Genomic DNA, 17,074 nt, shown 5'->3' on the forward strand with positions numbered 1-17,074 from the left:
GATGATTTTTAAATTAACCCGTTCCTTATGTCTTTTTCTTTCTTTTTCTCTTTCCCATTAAACATTCTAGTAGCAATGCTAACTACTTTAGACAAACTTTTCCCTTGCGTACCATCTGGATGCTCTCTAAATCTCTTTGCAATATCCTTTGCACATTGTGACATGAAAACCATTTTAACCATCTCCTTTCCATGATCAGTTTCAGGATTTAAATTCCCATGCTTTTTAACTTCACAAATCAGTCGAGCACAAAAGTCAGAGAGGTGCTTATCTGGATGCTGAACACAAGCAGTCACCTTGCTCCAATTTGGAGTAGCCTCCCCTGCATCTCTAATACCATTCAAAACAGCTTTTAAAAATCCATCCAACTTTGTCTTTTGAGCTGGATTATTGGGATTCCAGTTAGGGTCAGTAATTAGCCAAGGTGCATTCAAATGAGCTGCAGATGTTTCTTTTACTTTTTGTCTTTCATCTTTTGTCATGAGAGTATCTAATAACTGATTTACATTTGCCCAAGTGGGCACATGAGTGAAAAAGATTGTGCAGAACATTCTTTCCACTGCCTCAGGATTGTCTCATAAGTGAGGCATAGTGCACTGCCAGTTAAACAAATTTGAAGTTGCAAACAGGATATGGGTAAAACCATCTCATGTTCCCCAGCAACCAGTAGAACCAGATAAGTTCTCAACGAGGCTTGTCATATCAGGGGTGTCTCAGAAACATTCTCCCTCATGGAGTTAAGTAACCTAGTGGGGGTCCACAAGGGCAAGGACGAGGGCTGCTGTAATATTGGGGGAGTTTAAAAAGCAGTCCCTGACCAAGTTTGCAAAAGGCTGGCTGGAGGCTGCACAGAGGGGGTGAGGCTGCCTGATTCTTCTGAAGATGAGGGACCATCACTCTGAGCTCCCCCTTGATTCTCCTCTGTCCCTGAACTGTCCCTAACCTGCTTTTGAATCTTTGCACTCCATCAGGCGGGGAAAAACAGGAACAAAATTGTCCTCCTCCCGGTGCGGCTCTGGGGCATATGGTGGGGGATTTTTTTTACAAGAGCTCTCCATACAAACAGCTTCAAAAGCTATCCATCCCTCCATGGGTTCATAATTATACCATACAAACAAGTAATCCATTTGTCCCGGCCTAAGATCAACCAAAATATCCCTTAAGGAGTTCATCCTATCTGTGGAAAAGGTTTCACCCTCCGACCAGTCTCTAGTCGGGGACAAATGAAAGGTAAATGATGGCCATTGGATCCAACACAGATTTCTCATCTTAAATTTAATTAGACCAGCTGTCTCAGAAATCTCTTTCCAATCTCTAAGTATCAGAGACAACGGGGCGTCCCCCGGGCACTTATTGCCAACTTGTCCCATTTTAATGAAGGGACTCTAACCCCTCTTTCCCGGGTCGAGGTAAAGGGACTCTAACCCCCACCTCCCCGCGTCGAGCGCTCGCTTACCTCTCCGGGAACTCAAACACCTGGACTGGGACTCAAACCCAGGCTGGGACTCTAACCCAGACAACTTGGATCCTGCGCAAACCTGGACTGGGACTCTAACCCAGACCTGGACTGGGACTCTAACCCAGACCTAAGTTGTCAGGGACTCTAACCCCGACAACCTGGACCCTACTCAAAGGGTAGGTGGACGTTGCTGGATTTCTACGAGCTTCAGCTGGTTCACAGAACACGCCTTATCGCCAACGCAGAGATCAGATCACCAGGCAAGGCTCCTCTAAACTGGAGGATGCGCGCTGCGTTGCCTCAGGGTCCGATCCCCCGCCGGAGAGTCAGACGGGTCCCGGCGGAGTCGCCAAAGATGTCAGGGACTCTAACCCCGACGGCAAAGTTCGTTGTCTGACCGCAAGAGAGACAGGCAACACCAGCAAGGTCCGATCAAAGCTCTTTATTGACAAGTGCACGCATCAATAGAGAGCAGCTCGTCTCCAGAGAGAACCAGCCCCCTCTTTACATCTTAGTATAAGCCTATATAGACAGTTCCATCGCGTCATAAATTATTCACTGGAGCAACCCACCCCCTTCTTGTAACAACTAGAAACTAGACACCTTTAGTATACATGCATGCCTAAAGTTAGAAATGTAGGGGAGTTAAAAACAAACAAAGAACAAAACCAGGGAGTGAAAACAAGGAGGCTGGGAAACTAGGGCTCTTACCAGTTCTTCGAAGGAGCTGCCCGAACACAGCACATCTGGTATTATGCCAGGAATGCAGCTTCTCTTTTATCTCACTTTTTCCCAGCGCTTGTGAGACATGCTGCTGCTTCTCAGTGTTTTCCACTCAGGGATTACCCACAAACCTCTGTTAGCCTGACTTTGGTCAGGTTGGCATACCTGGTTTTGTCTGCTATATCTTTATTCAGGCCTAACACTTACCAATAGTTATTACTTACTTTATTTATTTATTTATTCTGCTTGAATTGCCTGTGGCTGTGTTGGTGACTCTAATGTCAAAATGATTTTAATAAAGCAATGATCATTAGATAAATTAAAGAAAACTCAGTTAAATCAGAGATCAATGGAACAAAAGTTTATTCTGAGGATTGGATAAGAGAGGTTAAATCTTGAAGTTATTGATTTAAACAAGTATTCATATATGTCCTAGAGCCCAAAGAGGGGAGAGGGAGTGTGGAGAGAGAGATTTTTACAGATTCTCTGTCTGCTAGCATCGCAGTATCGCAAGTCACTCTCTGTGTATCAGCACTGCTGATATTTATCTGTATTGCTGTAATACATAGGCAGCCTTAGTCATGGACCAGAATCCCATTGTACTAGGCTCTGTACAAACACAGAAAAAGGTGGTTCCTGCTTGGATTACTACTCAGCTGAGCAAGTTGGCTCCCAGCAGCAGACTCCTGTCTGGACTACAGAGGAGGGGGTGGATCTTCTTGGTCTGTGGGGAGAGGAGGGGGTGGGAGAACTTGGAGGGAATCACAGAATCAAAACATGAACATGGAATCCTGCTCTCCCGGTGCTAGGACTACAGTGGCAGGCAGGCTGCTGATGGGGTTGGGGAGAAGCTTATGCTTTTCTGTATAGAGCCAGGGAGGGAGGCGATGGCTGATGTTGGGTGTTACCCTCCCCTGCTGGTGTACTGGTCTCCCCGGGGCTGGGAGGTGGGACACCAGCTGTCTGTGCACCAGCCTTTACCTCAGGATTGGTTGCTTCCTGCTGCTGTCTGAATGTAAAGAGGAAGCATGCCGACATACTCCACTCTCCCAACACACACTCTGTTTCTCTCTCACTCTCATTCACACACACGCACACATGCACACTACCTGTCTCTCACACTTCTGTGGGCTTCTTGTTTTAGTGTTCAGCAATGTCAGTTTCGTCATATTATCGAGTGCTACGTTAAAAATGTGTTATTTTTCGGGCACACAGAGAAATAATAACAAGGTTCATAGTGCGGTGCAAACAAACGATGCCAGGCTCAACCAAATAGCCCCCACTTGGGTGCCTCTTGTAGCAGTGTGTTTATAACGCACAGCTCAGTACTGAACAGCACTGCAGGATCCATTTTTTCTGACAGAAATGGCTAGGTTGTAGGTTACCAGAGTAATTGAAAAGCTGCTGGCAATCTAGTAGGATGCTCATAAAATGATGGGATTGAGAAACCTTCATCTTTTGAAACTGTATCTGCCCATGAGGCATTGCAAACCCTTCCCAAAGCATCCTGCAGCCAGTTGCACAGTGAGATAGCTGCCCCCAGTGTACTGCTCTCTCTGTCAATGCAAGAACTGCTATTGTGGATGTGCTACACTGACATCAGGAGTATAGTGTGGCCATGCAACAACGGTTTAATTACAGTGATGGTACCAGTTGGAGGTGAGCATTAATAGCTAGATATCAAATGAGAGATGTTAGGCAGAGTGGGGATTGACTGTGGAGGACCTTGAAAGTAAATACAAACAGTTTGTTTGATGTAGTAGAGAAGAATGAACTGAAGGAGGAATTCAAAGAATGGGATGATGTAGTCAAAGTGACAAGGTAGGAAAATGATCTTTAAAGTAGCATTCTCAATGCATATGAGTGAAGCAAGATTGCATTTGTCAAGGCCAGAGAAAAGGATGTTGTATCAAGATATGAGTTGAAGTGGTACTCTGTGATTTCTTTGGTGGATAGGTGTGAACTGAATCCCATAGGAGTATAGGAATTGCAATACTGGATCAGACTCAAGTTCTGTCTAGTCCAGTGGTCTCCAGCCTTTGCGCACAAGATCAGTTTTTGAATTTAAAATCAACCCAGGATCTGCCCTGCCCCTTCCCCGAGGCCCTGTCCCACTCACTCCATTCCCCCCTCCCTCCATCACTCGCTCTCCTCCACCCTTACTAACTTTTATTGGGTTGGGATATGGGAGGGGGTGCAGGCTCTGGGCTGGGGCCGAGGGGTTTGGAGTGTGGGAGGGGGGTTCCAGGTTGAGCCTGGGGCAGGGGATTAGGGTGTAGGAGTGAGGGATGCAAGCTCTGTGAGGGAGTTTGGGTGCAGGGGTCATATGGTCACACTGCATCTAATTTCATGGAATCCACTGGACATTTCATGAGTTTTACTTTTTATTAATGTCATTTGTGGTTTATAGATCCAAAATCCTTCAGGGATTGTCACATGTGACATTGCATTCCATAATGTTTTATGGAAATATGCTTATGAGTGTGAATATAATGTAACTGGAATATGTTTTAAGCAAAAGATCTCTTGTAAGATCTCATTACATTCTTATAATCTACTGAGTGTGTTCATCCTATTTGTATGAATGTAGCATTCTGGTAGCTGAAACTAGGAATATGATGTATAACTCTGAGGTCCTATTGTAATTATGCAAAGTGTGGGCCGTTAATGATGGTTTAGAAGCTTGATGGGTCCCATTGACTAGGACAGTTTGTTGTAAATGATCTGTTTACTTGCAAACCTTCCTGGGTGCGTGCAGGGCAGCCCTGGAAAAATGGAGGCTGGGGTCTCACAGGACATGTGAGCATATCATGTGATACTGGAATCCATGTTAAACCTGGTGCTTTTCCATTTAGAAGGAAGAGTGGGAACCCAGAGAGACAAAAGATTCCTGACTTGTGCCAAAGATATAAAAGGGGGTGGAACAGAACAAAGGGATTGTCAGTCATGAGAACACCTAGTTTCCACCTAAGATGTCTGCTAGAATTAACAAGGACTGTACCAGGGGAAAGGATTGGGCCGAGACTAGGAAGGAGTCTGGTCTGTGAAAGAAGATTATTGGAACATCTCTGAGGGTGAGATTTTACCTGTAATCAGTTTCTTAATGTATTAGGCTTAGACTTGTGTGTTTTTGCTTTATTTTGCTTGGTGACTTACTTCGTTCTGTCTGTTATTACTTGAAACCACTTAAATCCCACTTTTATACTTAATAAAATCACTTTTGTTTATTAATTAACCCAGAGTAAGTGATTAATACCTGGGGGAAGCAAACGGCTGTGCATATCTCTCTATCAGTGTTATAGAGGCCAAACAATTTGTGAGTTTACCCTGTGTAAGTTTTATATAGAGTAAAACGGATTTATTTGGGGTTTAGATCCCATTGGGAACTGGGGATCTGGGTGCTGGATATAGGTGATCTGCTGAGCAGTTTTTGGTTACTGCGTGCAGCTCTGGCGATATGGACCAGACCTGGGTCTGTTTTGCAGCAGGCTGGCATGTCTGGCTCAATAAGGCAGGGTTCTGGAGTCCCAAGCTGGACTCAGGGAAAACTGGCTCAGAGGTAATTCCAGCACATCAGGTGACAGTCCCAACGGGGTCTCTGTGTCCGAAACACGTCACATCACAAATCAGTGTAATATTCTCAACTGTGGTGTGTGCATTGCCTGAGGCTGGGGATTGGGGTGCAGGAGTGAGAGGTGCAAGCTCTGGGAGTGAGTTTGGTGCAGGAGGGGCTCTGGGCTGGTGCAGGATATTGGGGTGCAGGAGGGAGTGAGGGGTGTGGGCTCTCGGAGTTTGGGTGCAGGAGGGGGCTCCGGGTTGGGGGTGTGAGAGGTAGGCTTCGGCCAGGAGGTGCTTACCACAGGAAGCTTCTGGTTGGCGGGGCTCAGGCAGGCAGCCTGCCTTCCCTGGCCCCACACTGTTCCTGGAAGCAGCTGGCTGCTGGCACATCTCTGCGGCCCCTGAGGGATAGGGGAACAATGGGTCTCTGTGCGCTTCCTGCACCTGCAAGTACCACCCCCGCAGCTCCCATTGGCCAGTCCCTGGCCAATGGGAACTCTGGGGATGGTGCTGAGGGCAGGGGCAACACGTGGAACTGCCTCACACTCCCTTCCCACTGGGGCAACAGAGATGTGTTAGCAGCCAGCCACTTCTGGGAGTGGCATGGGGCCAGGGCAGGCAGCCTGCCTGAGCCCCGCTATGCTGCCGGACTTTTAGTGACTGGAGATTGTGATCGAACGGCAGAGGCTCCAGGATCAACCAGTCAATCACAACTGACCAATTGGTGACCACTGATCTAGTGCATTATTTTTGAGACTGAAAGTGGCCAGTGTCAGACAATTCAGAAGAAGTTGTAAGAATCGCACAATTGACAGACATGGGATCATCTGTCCCTTTATTTTGGATGTTCTCTTGATCTCTAATAGTTAGAGGTTGGATTAATGCAGAAACATGAGTTTAATAATCCATTCAAAACTTTTGTCATTAATTATGTTAACTCTGGATGTACTTGATGGTCATATAAAGACCTTTTTGAATCTTGTTAAATTCCTGGCCTCAACAACTTCTTGTGGCAATGAGTTTAAAAGTTTAAATACAGATTGTGTGAAAAATCTTGAATTTTTAATTTTCCATCATTCAATTTAATCAAATGTCACCTTGCTCTTGGTTCATTGGACAGGGAGAACAGTATTTCCTGATTTACCTTCTCACCACCGTTCATTATTCCCCATGTTTTATCATGTCTCCTCTTATTTGTCTCTTTTCTAAGGTAAACAGTCCCAATCTTTTTCAGTCTCTGTTTACATGAGAGTTTTTCCATGCCCTTCAATTCTCTTTGGTCTTGTTTGAATTCCCCCCACTTCTGCAATGTAATTTTTGAGATCTGGTGACCTGTACGGCACACAGTGTTGCAGATGAGGCCACATTACTGATTTGTATGAAGCCTATAATAATACCATTATTACTCACAATTGCATTCCTTATGTAGCCTAACATCTCGTTAGTTTTTTGACTGCAGCTGCATATTGTGTAGAGGTTTGCTTTGAGCCATCTACAGTGACACTCAGATCCTTTTCTTGAGTTGATTCAATTTATTTAGAATCCTGTAACATGTATGAGTAGTTAATTTTTTTCAGTCCAGTGTGTGCTAATTTGCATTCATCCACACTGAATTTAATTTGTTGTTGTATTGTCCATTCAGCTGGCTTGTTGAATTCTTTTTGAAGTTCCTCTGTCTCTCTGACTGACTGACTGACCAGAATAACTTTGTTTCTGATAAACGTAAAGAATCCCATGCATTTTTGTTTGTTTACATCTTAGGCTATTTGTTTATAAAAATCCATTTTAACCCTTATGTCCCTCTTATTTCCTGCCTGCTGTAATTTGTTACTATTTATTGGCTTCAGCAGGATCAAACTTCAGAAGGATTTCTGTTTGGCTCAAATTGCATCTCAGAACTTGCAATGTAGCCATACCGATTTACTCTTTGTCTTCCTGGCTCTCTTTTTGTTCAGTGGCACACTTGTCTTTTGAGATGGTTTGTTTTTTATTAGTAGCCTCCATACCGCCTCTAAGGATTTTATTTCCTCTACTTTTAATTTTAGGGTCTTTTTGACTAAGGACTTTTATTGAAATCTCCTTTCCTAAAGTTTAGTGTCATTATGTCACTTTTTGGTACCCTACATGCCCCAAGAATGTTGGATCTAATTATACTGCAGTCATTATTATGTAGTGGCTCAGCTGCTGTCACTTCTAGAATTAGTGTGTGTTACTTAAATCAAGAGTCTTGTTGGATGCTCCAGAGCTACTTGTTCCAAGAAGCAGCACTCAAATGTGAAGAAATTGTTTCTCTAAACTTTTTGTCCCATTGTGCCATTTGGCCAGTTTATATGTGGGTAGTTGAAGTCTCCCATTATCATCATTTTGTTAGATTTTGCTGCCTCTGAACATTGTGCATGTAATTTCATTTCCTTGATTAAGAGGCTAGTACACCTCTACCTCGATATAACGCTGTCCTTGGGAGCCAAAAAATCTTACCGCGTTATAGGTGAAACCGTGTTATATTGAACTTGCTTTGATCCACTGGAGTGTGCAGCCTCCCCCCCGGAGCACTGCTTTACCGCTTTGTATCCAAATTTGTGCTATATTGGGTGGCATTATATCAAGGTAGTGGTGTAGTATAATCCCACTAATATATTTACATTCACATGGTGGTTTTGTTTCCATATACATTCAACTATATGGTTCTGTCCACTCAAAATATTTATCTTCCTAGATTCTATGATATACTTTACATTCAGCTCTTGGATCTAGTGTCTTTCCTGTACAGCTTGTAACCAGGTATTACAGCATTCAGTATCCCAAACCACCTGCATTGCCATTTGAGCTGCAAGGTAGTATTTTATTTTAGCAAAATGACAATGAGATTTGCTTAAATCCAGCCCCTAAGAAGTTCATCAGCCTGTGTTCTCTATAATACCCATTTATTGAGAGATGTAATTGCCGGATATGCTGCATTATTTTTCTAATTTCCTCTTATGTAACACACATCACTCCTAAGGAACCTTTAAACCTCTTGTCAAACTACATTTTTGGGATAAAATCTATTTGCATGCAGTAGCTGTCCTTGTCTGATTGAAGTGTTGGGTTCTTTCAGACGTCTTTAGCATTTCCTCTCTTCCTTCCATGTTCCCTTTGGGCAGCTCTGTCTTCCATTGCTTTAGGTTCTTTTGAATGTTAATTAGACTTTCACTGTCCTAGCCACTCTCTGATACAATCTTAAAGTTACCATGTTTGTCCCTAATTCCAGTCTGTATCAAATATAACTTCTTTCAGGATGCTGTCCAGTCTGTTGTTAGTCATACTTTCTTAATAAAATACCTTCGAACGAATGTCTAAGTGTTAGGGCTTTTTCCTCATTTTTTGGCCAGGGTTCTAGTTACTAAAATTTGTTACTGTCACTTAGATACCTTCCAATTGCTTTTCCTTTCCCCTAAGTTAACTTTCTTTCTCTGTCATGCAGACGTTTGCGAACATACTTGTGTTTTCTCGTCTTTCCTCCATCACCCAGTATTGGAGTCTACCAATGACTTTTGAGAACAATAGATTCTTCACCATGACTATCTAGCTGGTTAAGCCACCACAAAGCTGTTTATGATAATAATACTGACTTCCTTAGTAAAGCACTTTGAACCTTCTGATGAAAACAGCTATATATGATATATATTATTTAATCTCAGCATAACTTTTGAAATCAATGTTTATATCGTTGAAGCAATATCCAGCTTCTGATTCAAAAGACTGCTGATCCATCAATATTTCAGTTAGTGTTGCTTAGCTAGTATATTTTCTAAATTCTATTACTTTCCAGATAGAAGGCATGCCTGTACTGCATCAGAGATTGATAGCAGAATAATGGCTCTAGGGGGCAAGGTCAGTGATAAAGGAACATAGGAGATTTAGCCAATGACAGCAGTTATGTGCTTCCACCTGAAAAATATGAATAACCCAAATTAGAGTCAGTGGAAGTCTAAAGGACAATCCAAGATAAGTATGTGGCCAGTGGTATATCAATACGTGACTGAGTTTTTTAGATTGCAGTGTGTTGGGATGGTCTGTGAAAAGCCTTAGTTTGAAAAGGCTAGGAGTGTTACTGACTTTCTCAGGAGAGACAGTAGAAAGTTCCATCAGTTCCTCCATAACCTCATCTAAAATATTCTGATATCTCATGGTGAGCACACTGGTTCCATCGTGTACTTTGGAAACTTAAATTATTTCTGAATAAGTTTTTCTCTAGGAATCACTGTTCTGCCATGATTAGTCTTCTGCCCCCAGAAATTTTCATTGTGATTCACTTAGAGCTAGTCTACACGGGCAACACTAATGCCGTGGCAGCACTTTAACGTTGCTTTTATGGTAACAGCAGAGCGCTGGGAGAGAGTTCTCCCAGATCTAAAAAAAAAAAGTCTCAATGCTGATCATTCATGCACTGCTATCTTTATTGATAGTTTTTCTGGTTCACCAGTAGAAGTTCTGAATATGAATGTTGTGCCAGCCCTCTTTGGATTTCACAATTTTCTTTAATCTGTCGGTCAGTGTTCGCCTTGGCATGGGACTAAAACTGTGTTGTTATGACTGTTTATCTTCTCTTAATAAACAAGATAATGTGTCCATGCTCATTCAGCTCACTCCTTCTTGGAAAAGTACTAAAAACAACTGCTGAGCAATTGTTTCTCTCCAAAGGCACTAGCATATGGGGTCCTATGAACTTCCATCTTGTGTCCTTCCCTGTTCCTTGTTTTCCCAATGCTAGTATGAAACCATTAGGGTGTGATCAGGAAGCACTCGTGTTACCACTATACTCGTGATTCTTGCCTCTACAATTCTTTTTTATTGAACTCAGATTCTACAGTCTCGTTATTTTTCCAATGTATACTTAAAGAGCAATCTGGATGAAGTTGAGCTGTAGCTCAAATTGGATAAGAATAGATGTTTGTCGGTAATGAGAAACATGGAGAAGTGAAGAGTGTAGGCTGGGTCTGCACACTCTTCTCATTGTGTGTATCCAATTTATGCAAAATGATTGATAGTGTCAGGGTCCTATTGGAATTCTCAGATAGTATTATGCTTCATAGTGCCATTCAGCATCTCCAGCTAGCCAGAAGATGCATTATGAACCTGAGAGCAGTCTTTTGTATCTTTATTTCATGGTTTGGCTGTTGCAGGCCTTCTGTGTAGGGTTATCCTGAAGTCCACCTATCATCTCCAGCTACTGCAGAATGCAGCTGCCTGTTTCCTGAGTGGCGAGGTTCACTGTCATGAGTTAATTTATCTCAGATGGTGATCTTTAACTATTTAGATCTTTAGGGACTTCATTACTTGAGATATCATCTTTCACCCTATAACCTGTGAAGACAGCAATGATAAGATGAGAAGTGCGTGCTACCTGAACATACTGAATACTTCATGTTTGGAGGCAAAGCTTCCTCAATTAAGAGTCTCACATTGGAATTCACTGTACTTGAAGGTCCATCAGAGTTTTTAATCTAGCAACCTTCAGGGCAAGATGCAAGCTCCATTTGTTAGCATTTGATTAACTGGTTTTATTTTGTTTTTCTTTTGTGGTTTGTTGTCCGTAATTAAAGTGCCTAGCAGCTTCAGAGAGAGAGAGAGAGAGAGAGAGAGAGGAAGGCACTGTAGAAATTAATAAAACGTTACAAAAATTCATTAAGGAGAAAGAGGTCTAAAGGGAATTTTCCCATTCTCTAAATTAGATATAGTCTCTAATTTCTATTTATGATTTTTCAAATAATTCAAGAGCATAAGACTGCACTGTTTTAGATATTTCAGAGTTGTAAAATTAAAGAACTGAAATGTTTCTGTGAAAAACAAAAAAAGTCAAACATACTGAACTTTCTAAATGAAAATGTCGTGCACTTCCATTGTGCCATATCTTCAGTGAATCATTAGTAGTGGTGGTGGTGGTGTTATGATGATGATTATTATTGCCACTTATATAGAGCTTTCTATCTTGGCTCTCAGTACTTTGCAAAGGTAGATGATCATAGAAACATATGAGATAGGACTGGAAAGGACCTTCTGGATTAGCTAGCAAACAGGGGACCGCAAACAGGGGAGTTTGAGAGGGAGTTTGCAGGAGGAAGTTGTAATATAATCATTATGGTTAGAAAGGGCCTCATCACCGCTACCAACGCTGCTCCTGTCTCCTCCACCTGCTCCTGTATCCAGACAGACAACCTAACTATGGATGCCTCTTCCCAGAGCCTGGTGTAGGTTTGCAGAAATTGTGGCCTGCATTTCCCACTCACAGAAAGCCAGGCTGGGGGGACCATCCAGTGTGAAAGATGCTTGCTGATGGACTCTCTCAGGAAGCAGGTGGGAGAGCTACAGGAGGAGGTGGCTAGGCTGAGGAGCATCTGTTCCCATGAGGAGTTCCTCGAGAGTATTCATGTGGAGATATCCAAGGCTGAGGAAGCTATCCAGCTACAGAGAACTGCTGTCACATCACTAGAGGAGGAGGATATGGTTCTGTCACAGGGAGGACACAGGCAACTGTTTACTTATGGCAGCAAGCAGTGCTCTATCTCTACTCCTAACCCACCCACCGTGGTGATGGAAAACCGATATGCTGCCCTGGCAATGAGTGATGAGGAATTACCCCCAAAGATGGAGGAGGAGAAGCCGTGTACCCCCGAGGCTGGGAGGATCACAGCCACCACTCTCAGGAGGAAACGTAGTGTGGTGGTGGTTGGTTACTCTCTTCTGAGGGGGACAGAGGCACTCATCAGTCGCCCTGACATGGCATCCCAGGAGGCATGCTGCCTGCCAGGGGCCTATATCCAAGACGTTATGGAGGGATTGTTGAGGATCATCTAACTGTCTGACTACTATCCCATGCTACTCATCCATGGGGCACTAATGATACTACGAGGGCCTGATGAAATGCATCCTAGAATACGCAAGGAACTGACTTAGGAGATATCTGAGCCATTAGCAATTATTTTTGAAAAGTCATGGAAGACGGGAGAGATTCCAGACGACTGGAAAAGAGCAAGTATAGTGCCAATCTGTAAAAAGGGAAATAAGGACAACCCAGAAAATTACAGACCACTCAGCTTAACTTCCGTATCTGGAAAACTAATGAAGCAAATAATTAAGCAGTCAATTTGCAAACATCTAGAAGATAATAAGGTGATAAGTAACAGTCAGTGTGGCTTTGTCAAGAACAAATCATGTCAAACCAACCTGATAGCCTTCTTTGACAGGGTATGGGGGCAGGGGGAGCAGTAGACATAGTATATCTTGACTTTAGTTAAGCCTTCAATACTGTCTTGCATGACCGTCTCATAAACAAACTAGGGAAATGCAGCCTAGATGGAGCTACTACAGTAACTCCTCACTTAACGTTGTAGTTATGTTCTTGAAAAATGCAACTTTAAGTGAAACGATGTTAAGCGAATCCAATTTCCCCATAAGAATTAATGTAAATGAGGGGGTTAGGTTCCGGGGAATTTTTTCACCAGACAAAAGATATATATATATATATATATATATATATATATATATACACATACACATACACCCCCCCCCCCCACACACACACAGTATAAGTTTTAAACAAACAGTTTAATACTGGTACATCATGATGATGATTGTGAAGCTTGATTGAGGTGGAGGAATCAGAGGCTGGGATATTTCCCTTACTGCTAAATGATGAACTAGCAATTGGCCGAGCCCTCAAGGGTTAACTCTCTCACTCTGCAAGCCAGCAGGAATGGAGGGAGATGTACACATTTCCCTTAACTACACTGCCTTGTTAATTAGATCAGCTTGCTGAGACCACAGGTGCTGCAAGCTCCCTCTGTCCTGAGCCCTGCTCTATGGAAGATGGGGTAAGCAAGATGCAGGAGCAGGGGGAAAGGGGACACCCTGACATTAGCCCCTCTCTTCCTTCCCTCCCTCCGGCACAGCAAGCAGCAGTCTTGGGGAGCAGCTCCAAGGCAGAGGGCAGGAGCAGCACATGGCAGGGGGTGGAGGGACACAGCTGAACTGCAGGCAGCTGCTGCACAGGGAACTTAGGGGAGCAGGGAGCTGATAGGGCAGGGAGCTGCTCGTCCACTCTGGTTCCACTCTGGTTCCAAGCCCCCACCAGCTAGTTGCAACGGGCTGCTCTTCCTGCAAGCAGTAGACAAAGCAGGTGGCTGCCAAACAACGTTAGAAAGGAGTATTACACAACTTTAAACAAGCATGTTCCCTAATTAATCAGCAACATAACAACAAAACATTAACTGAGATGACTTTAAGTGAGGAGTTACTGTATAGGGTGAGTGAATGACTCGTTGGAAAACCGTTCCTAGAGAGTAGTCATCAGTGGTTCACAGTCATGCTGGAAGGACATAACAAGTGGGGTCCCGCAGAGATCAGTTCTGTGTCCAGTTCTGTTCAATATCTTCATCAGAGAGTACAATTATAAAGTTTGTGGGTGATACCAAGCTGTGAGGGGTTGCAAGTGCTTTGGAGGATAGGATTAAAGTTCAAAATGTTCTGTACAAACTGAAGAAATGTGAAGTAAATAGGATGAAATTCAATAAGGACGAATGCAGAATACTCCATTTAGGAAGGAACAATCAGTTGCACACATACAAAATGGGAAATGACTGCCTAGGAAGGAGTACTGCAGAAAGAGATTTGGGGGTTGTAGTGGACGACAAGCTAAATATGAGTCAACAGTGTAACACTGTTGCAAAAAAAGTGAACATCATTCTGGGATGTATTAGCAGAAGTGTTGTAAGCAAGACACAATAAGTAATCCTTCCTCACTAGTCTGCGCTGGTTAGGCCTCAGCTGGAGTATTGTGTCCAGTTCTGAGCGCCACATTTCAATAAGATGTGGAAAGATGTGGACAAAATTGGAGAAAGTAAGCTGTATCGAGGAGAAAAGCTGTGTGAAAGGCTCCTGCTGCTGTACACCTGAGCTACATCCTGTCATGTTTGGAAACTGAGAATTTAAAGGTATGTACGTGATGGAAAAGAAATGGACTCTGTGTTTGTGACTAGGAGACCACAAAAACAAGTTAGACAGCACTGCCTACTGGGTAACCGAAGAAGCATCCTGTGACAAACCTCTGGAGAGGTATCAACCCCTGGGAAGGCTTCTGTATATTGGTTCCAGAGATCAACTGGCAAAGAAAGTGCGTTTTGATGTAAAAAGGCTAGGTTTAAACTCAGTCAGAGCCTTCTTCCTAATCCAGCAAGAAGACAGGACAAGACCTTCTGTCCTAAGCAGTTCCAATGCTTGCAGAAGGGTTGGAAAGACTTTGACCTACTAGAGACCTATAAGACTCATGTGCAATCTCTGGTAAGCTGCTAGCATGTGTATATGAACTCCTATTGTTTTTATGTTTTCTTTGTAATGTTTTTACCTTAAGAATAAATGTGCTTGCTTAGAAAAAGCTGTGTGATAACTTGTAACTGCCAGCAATATACTGTTTAGAGTCCCTGAAGAGAAAGCAAAGCTCAGGTGCTGGCCTTTAGATCAATGGTTCTCAAACTGGGGGTCAGGACCCCTCAGGGGTCATGAAGTTATTACATTGGGGGTCGCAAGCTGTCAGCTTCCACCCAGACCCTGCTTTGCCTCTAGCATTAATAATGGTGTTACATTTATTTAAAAGTGTTTTGAATTTATAAGGGGGGGTCGCACTCAAAAGCTTGCTCTGTTAAAGAGGTCACCAGTACAAAAGTTTGAGAATCATTGCTTTAGATAGACTGCTTTGCTGGGGATATTGCAGTATAAAGCAGGGAGCCATGTTACCTTGAAATCCTAGTCAGCAATGAGGGAGACAGAAACCTTAAATAGGTGCTCGCTAGGGGCTGTGGAGGGGGGAATACAGGTGCAGTTACTCTGAAATATGGCACAATTTTTAAATTTATCAAGCATAATTTTGAAACTAGTTGTCCCCCATTACTTTTGTTGAAAGTTGTTCCAAAACCTTACTCCTCTGCTGGTTAGTAACCTTCTTCTAATCTCTAACCTAGACTTGTTTATGGCCAGTTTATATCTGTTTATTCTTGTGCCAACACTGCCTTTTAGTTTAATTAGCTCTTTTCCCTCCCTGTTTTTTATCCCTCTGATGTAATTATAAAGAGCAATCATAATCATTACATCGATCTTCCAAGTGGGGAAACTGGGGAACAGAACTCAAGGGACTTGCCAAGGTTACACAATTTGTCAATGACAGATCTAGAAATAAAACAGGACTCATTGTTTGGTGCATTTGCTGCTGAACCATATTATTGATGCTGAGTTGATGCAGTGGAAACCACACTTCCGATTCCATTCAATCTCACTGCTAGTCTATTCATTCTGCAGCAGTCTCCTTCCACTTTAGAATGATAACCTCTAGATTAAGTGTTTTACATAGTGAACAAGTATAGTGTATGTTTCTTTTAGGAAACTTGGCTTCAGTTTCATTTTGGTGTGAAAATGGGTTATCTTCCTTCTCCTTTTTCCAGTTTGGCCTTTGAGAAGCCAGAGCTTGAAGCAGAAAATGAGATGTCTGATTCCTTCTTGATATTTTGGTGACGTGGGACAGAATCATGATAAATTGGCCAGATGTTTCATACTTTAATACACTGAAACCTGTCCTTAAAAACTAGGAAGACTTTTGGACATTCAAGATATTTTCTGTCTTTGAAACTCATAATTCCATGAGGGCTATTAAAGTACAAAACTGTGTAGATCATCTCATGTCCCTGATAACAAAGCTTCAACAAATTATATGAAACAATTTAATTTTCTTTGGAAATGTAAAGAAAGTTAGAAAATGATCTTTATATCCATTGTCCACTGAGTAACTTACACTTATATAAATTACTTCATATTGTATAGGCTAGAAAACAAACTTACTGGTCTGAGTTTTTTACATACTTACTCTTTATGTATGTATGTATGTATGTATGTATATATTTATTTTGTCCCCATTATTATCCTAGCATCTCTACCTTACTTTCTTGCACTTGGAGCAATAGGTCAGCTTGCAGTTTTTCCACTGTGCCTCCACTTATTTTAACTTCAGCCTTATTTGTAAATACCCCATTTTTTTTAATGCACAGCTATCCAATTCTGCTGCATTAGAAGGAAAAGGGCAATTAAAATTTACTTCCGGACGATGGAGTCCACACCACAATTGTACGCAGGTTGCAACAGCCAATGATAGTGCCATTCGAGGATGGGATACACGAAGTATGAGGTAACAATAAAATTTGCTCTCTTGTTCTTAAATAATAGACTCTCCATTGGAGGTAAATTTTAATCACTTTTGACTTGTTTTTTGAAAAAAAGGCTAGAAAAGATATGACTGGATAAACAATTGTA

The 17,074-nt window shown here is 42.5% G+C and overlaps 1 protein-coding gene across 3 annotated transcripts in view; it reads left to right on the forward strand.

Moving 5' to 3' along the window:
* EIPR1 (EARP complex and GARP complex interacting protein 1) overlaps positions 1 to 17,074 on the forward strand; it is a 169,828-nt gene that overhangs the window by 136,733 nt on the left and 16,021 nt on the right. For all 3 annotated transcript variants that reach the window (XM_030555501.1, XM_030555499.1, XM_030555500.1), the window contains one exon: positions 16,813 to 16,949. In XM_030555501.1, coding sequence (XP_030411361.1) covers positions 16,813 to 16,949 — 137 coding nt within the window. The remainder of the gene's footprint in view (positions 1 to 16,812; positions 16,950 to 17,074) is intronic.

This window comes from Gopherus evgoodei, chromosome 3 (genome assembly GCF_007399415.2).
Source record: "Gopherus evgoodei ecotype Sinaloan lineage chromosome 3, rGopEvg1_v1.p, whole genome shotgun sequence".
In the NCBI taxonomy this organism is placed as follows: domain Eukaryota; kingdom Metazoa; phylum Chordata; order Testudines; family Testudinidae; genus Gopherus; species Gopherus evgoodei.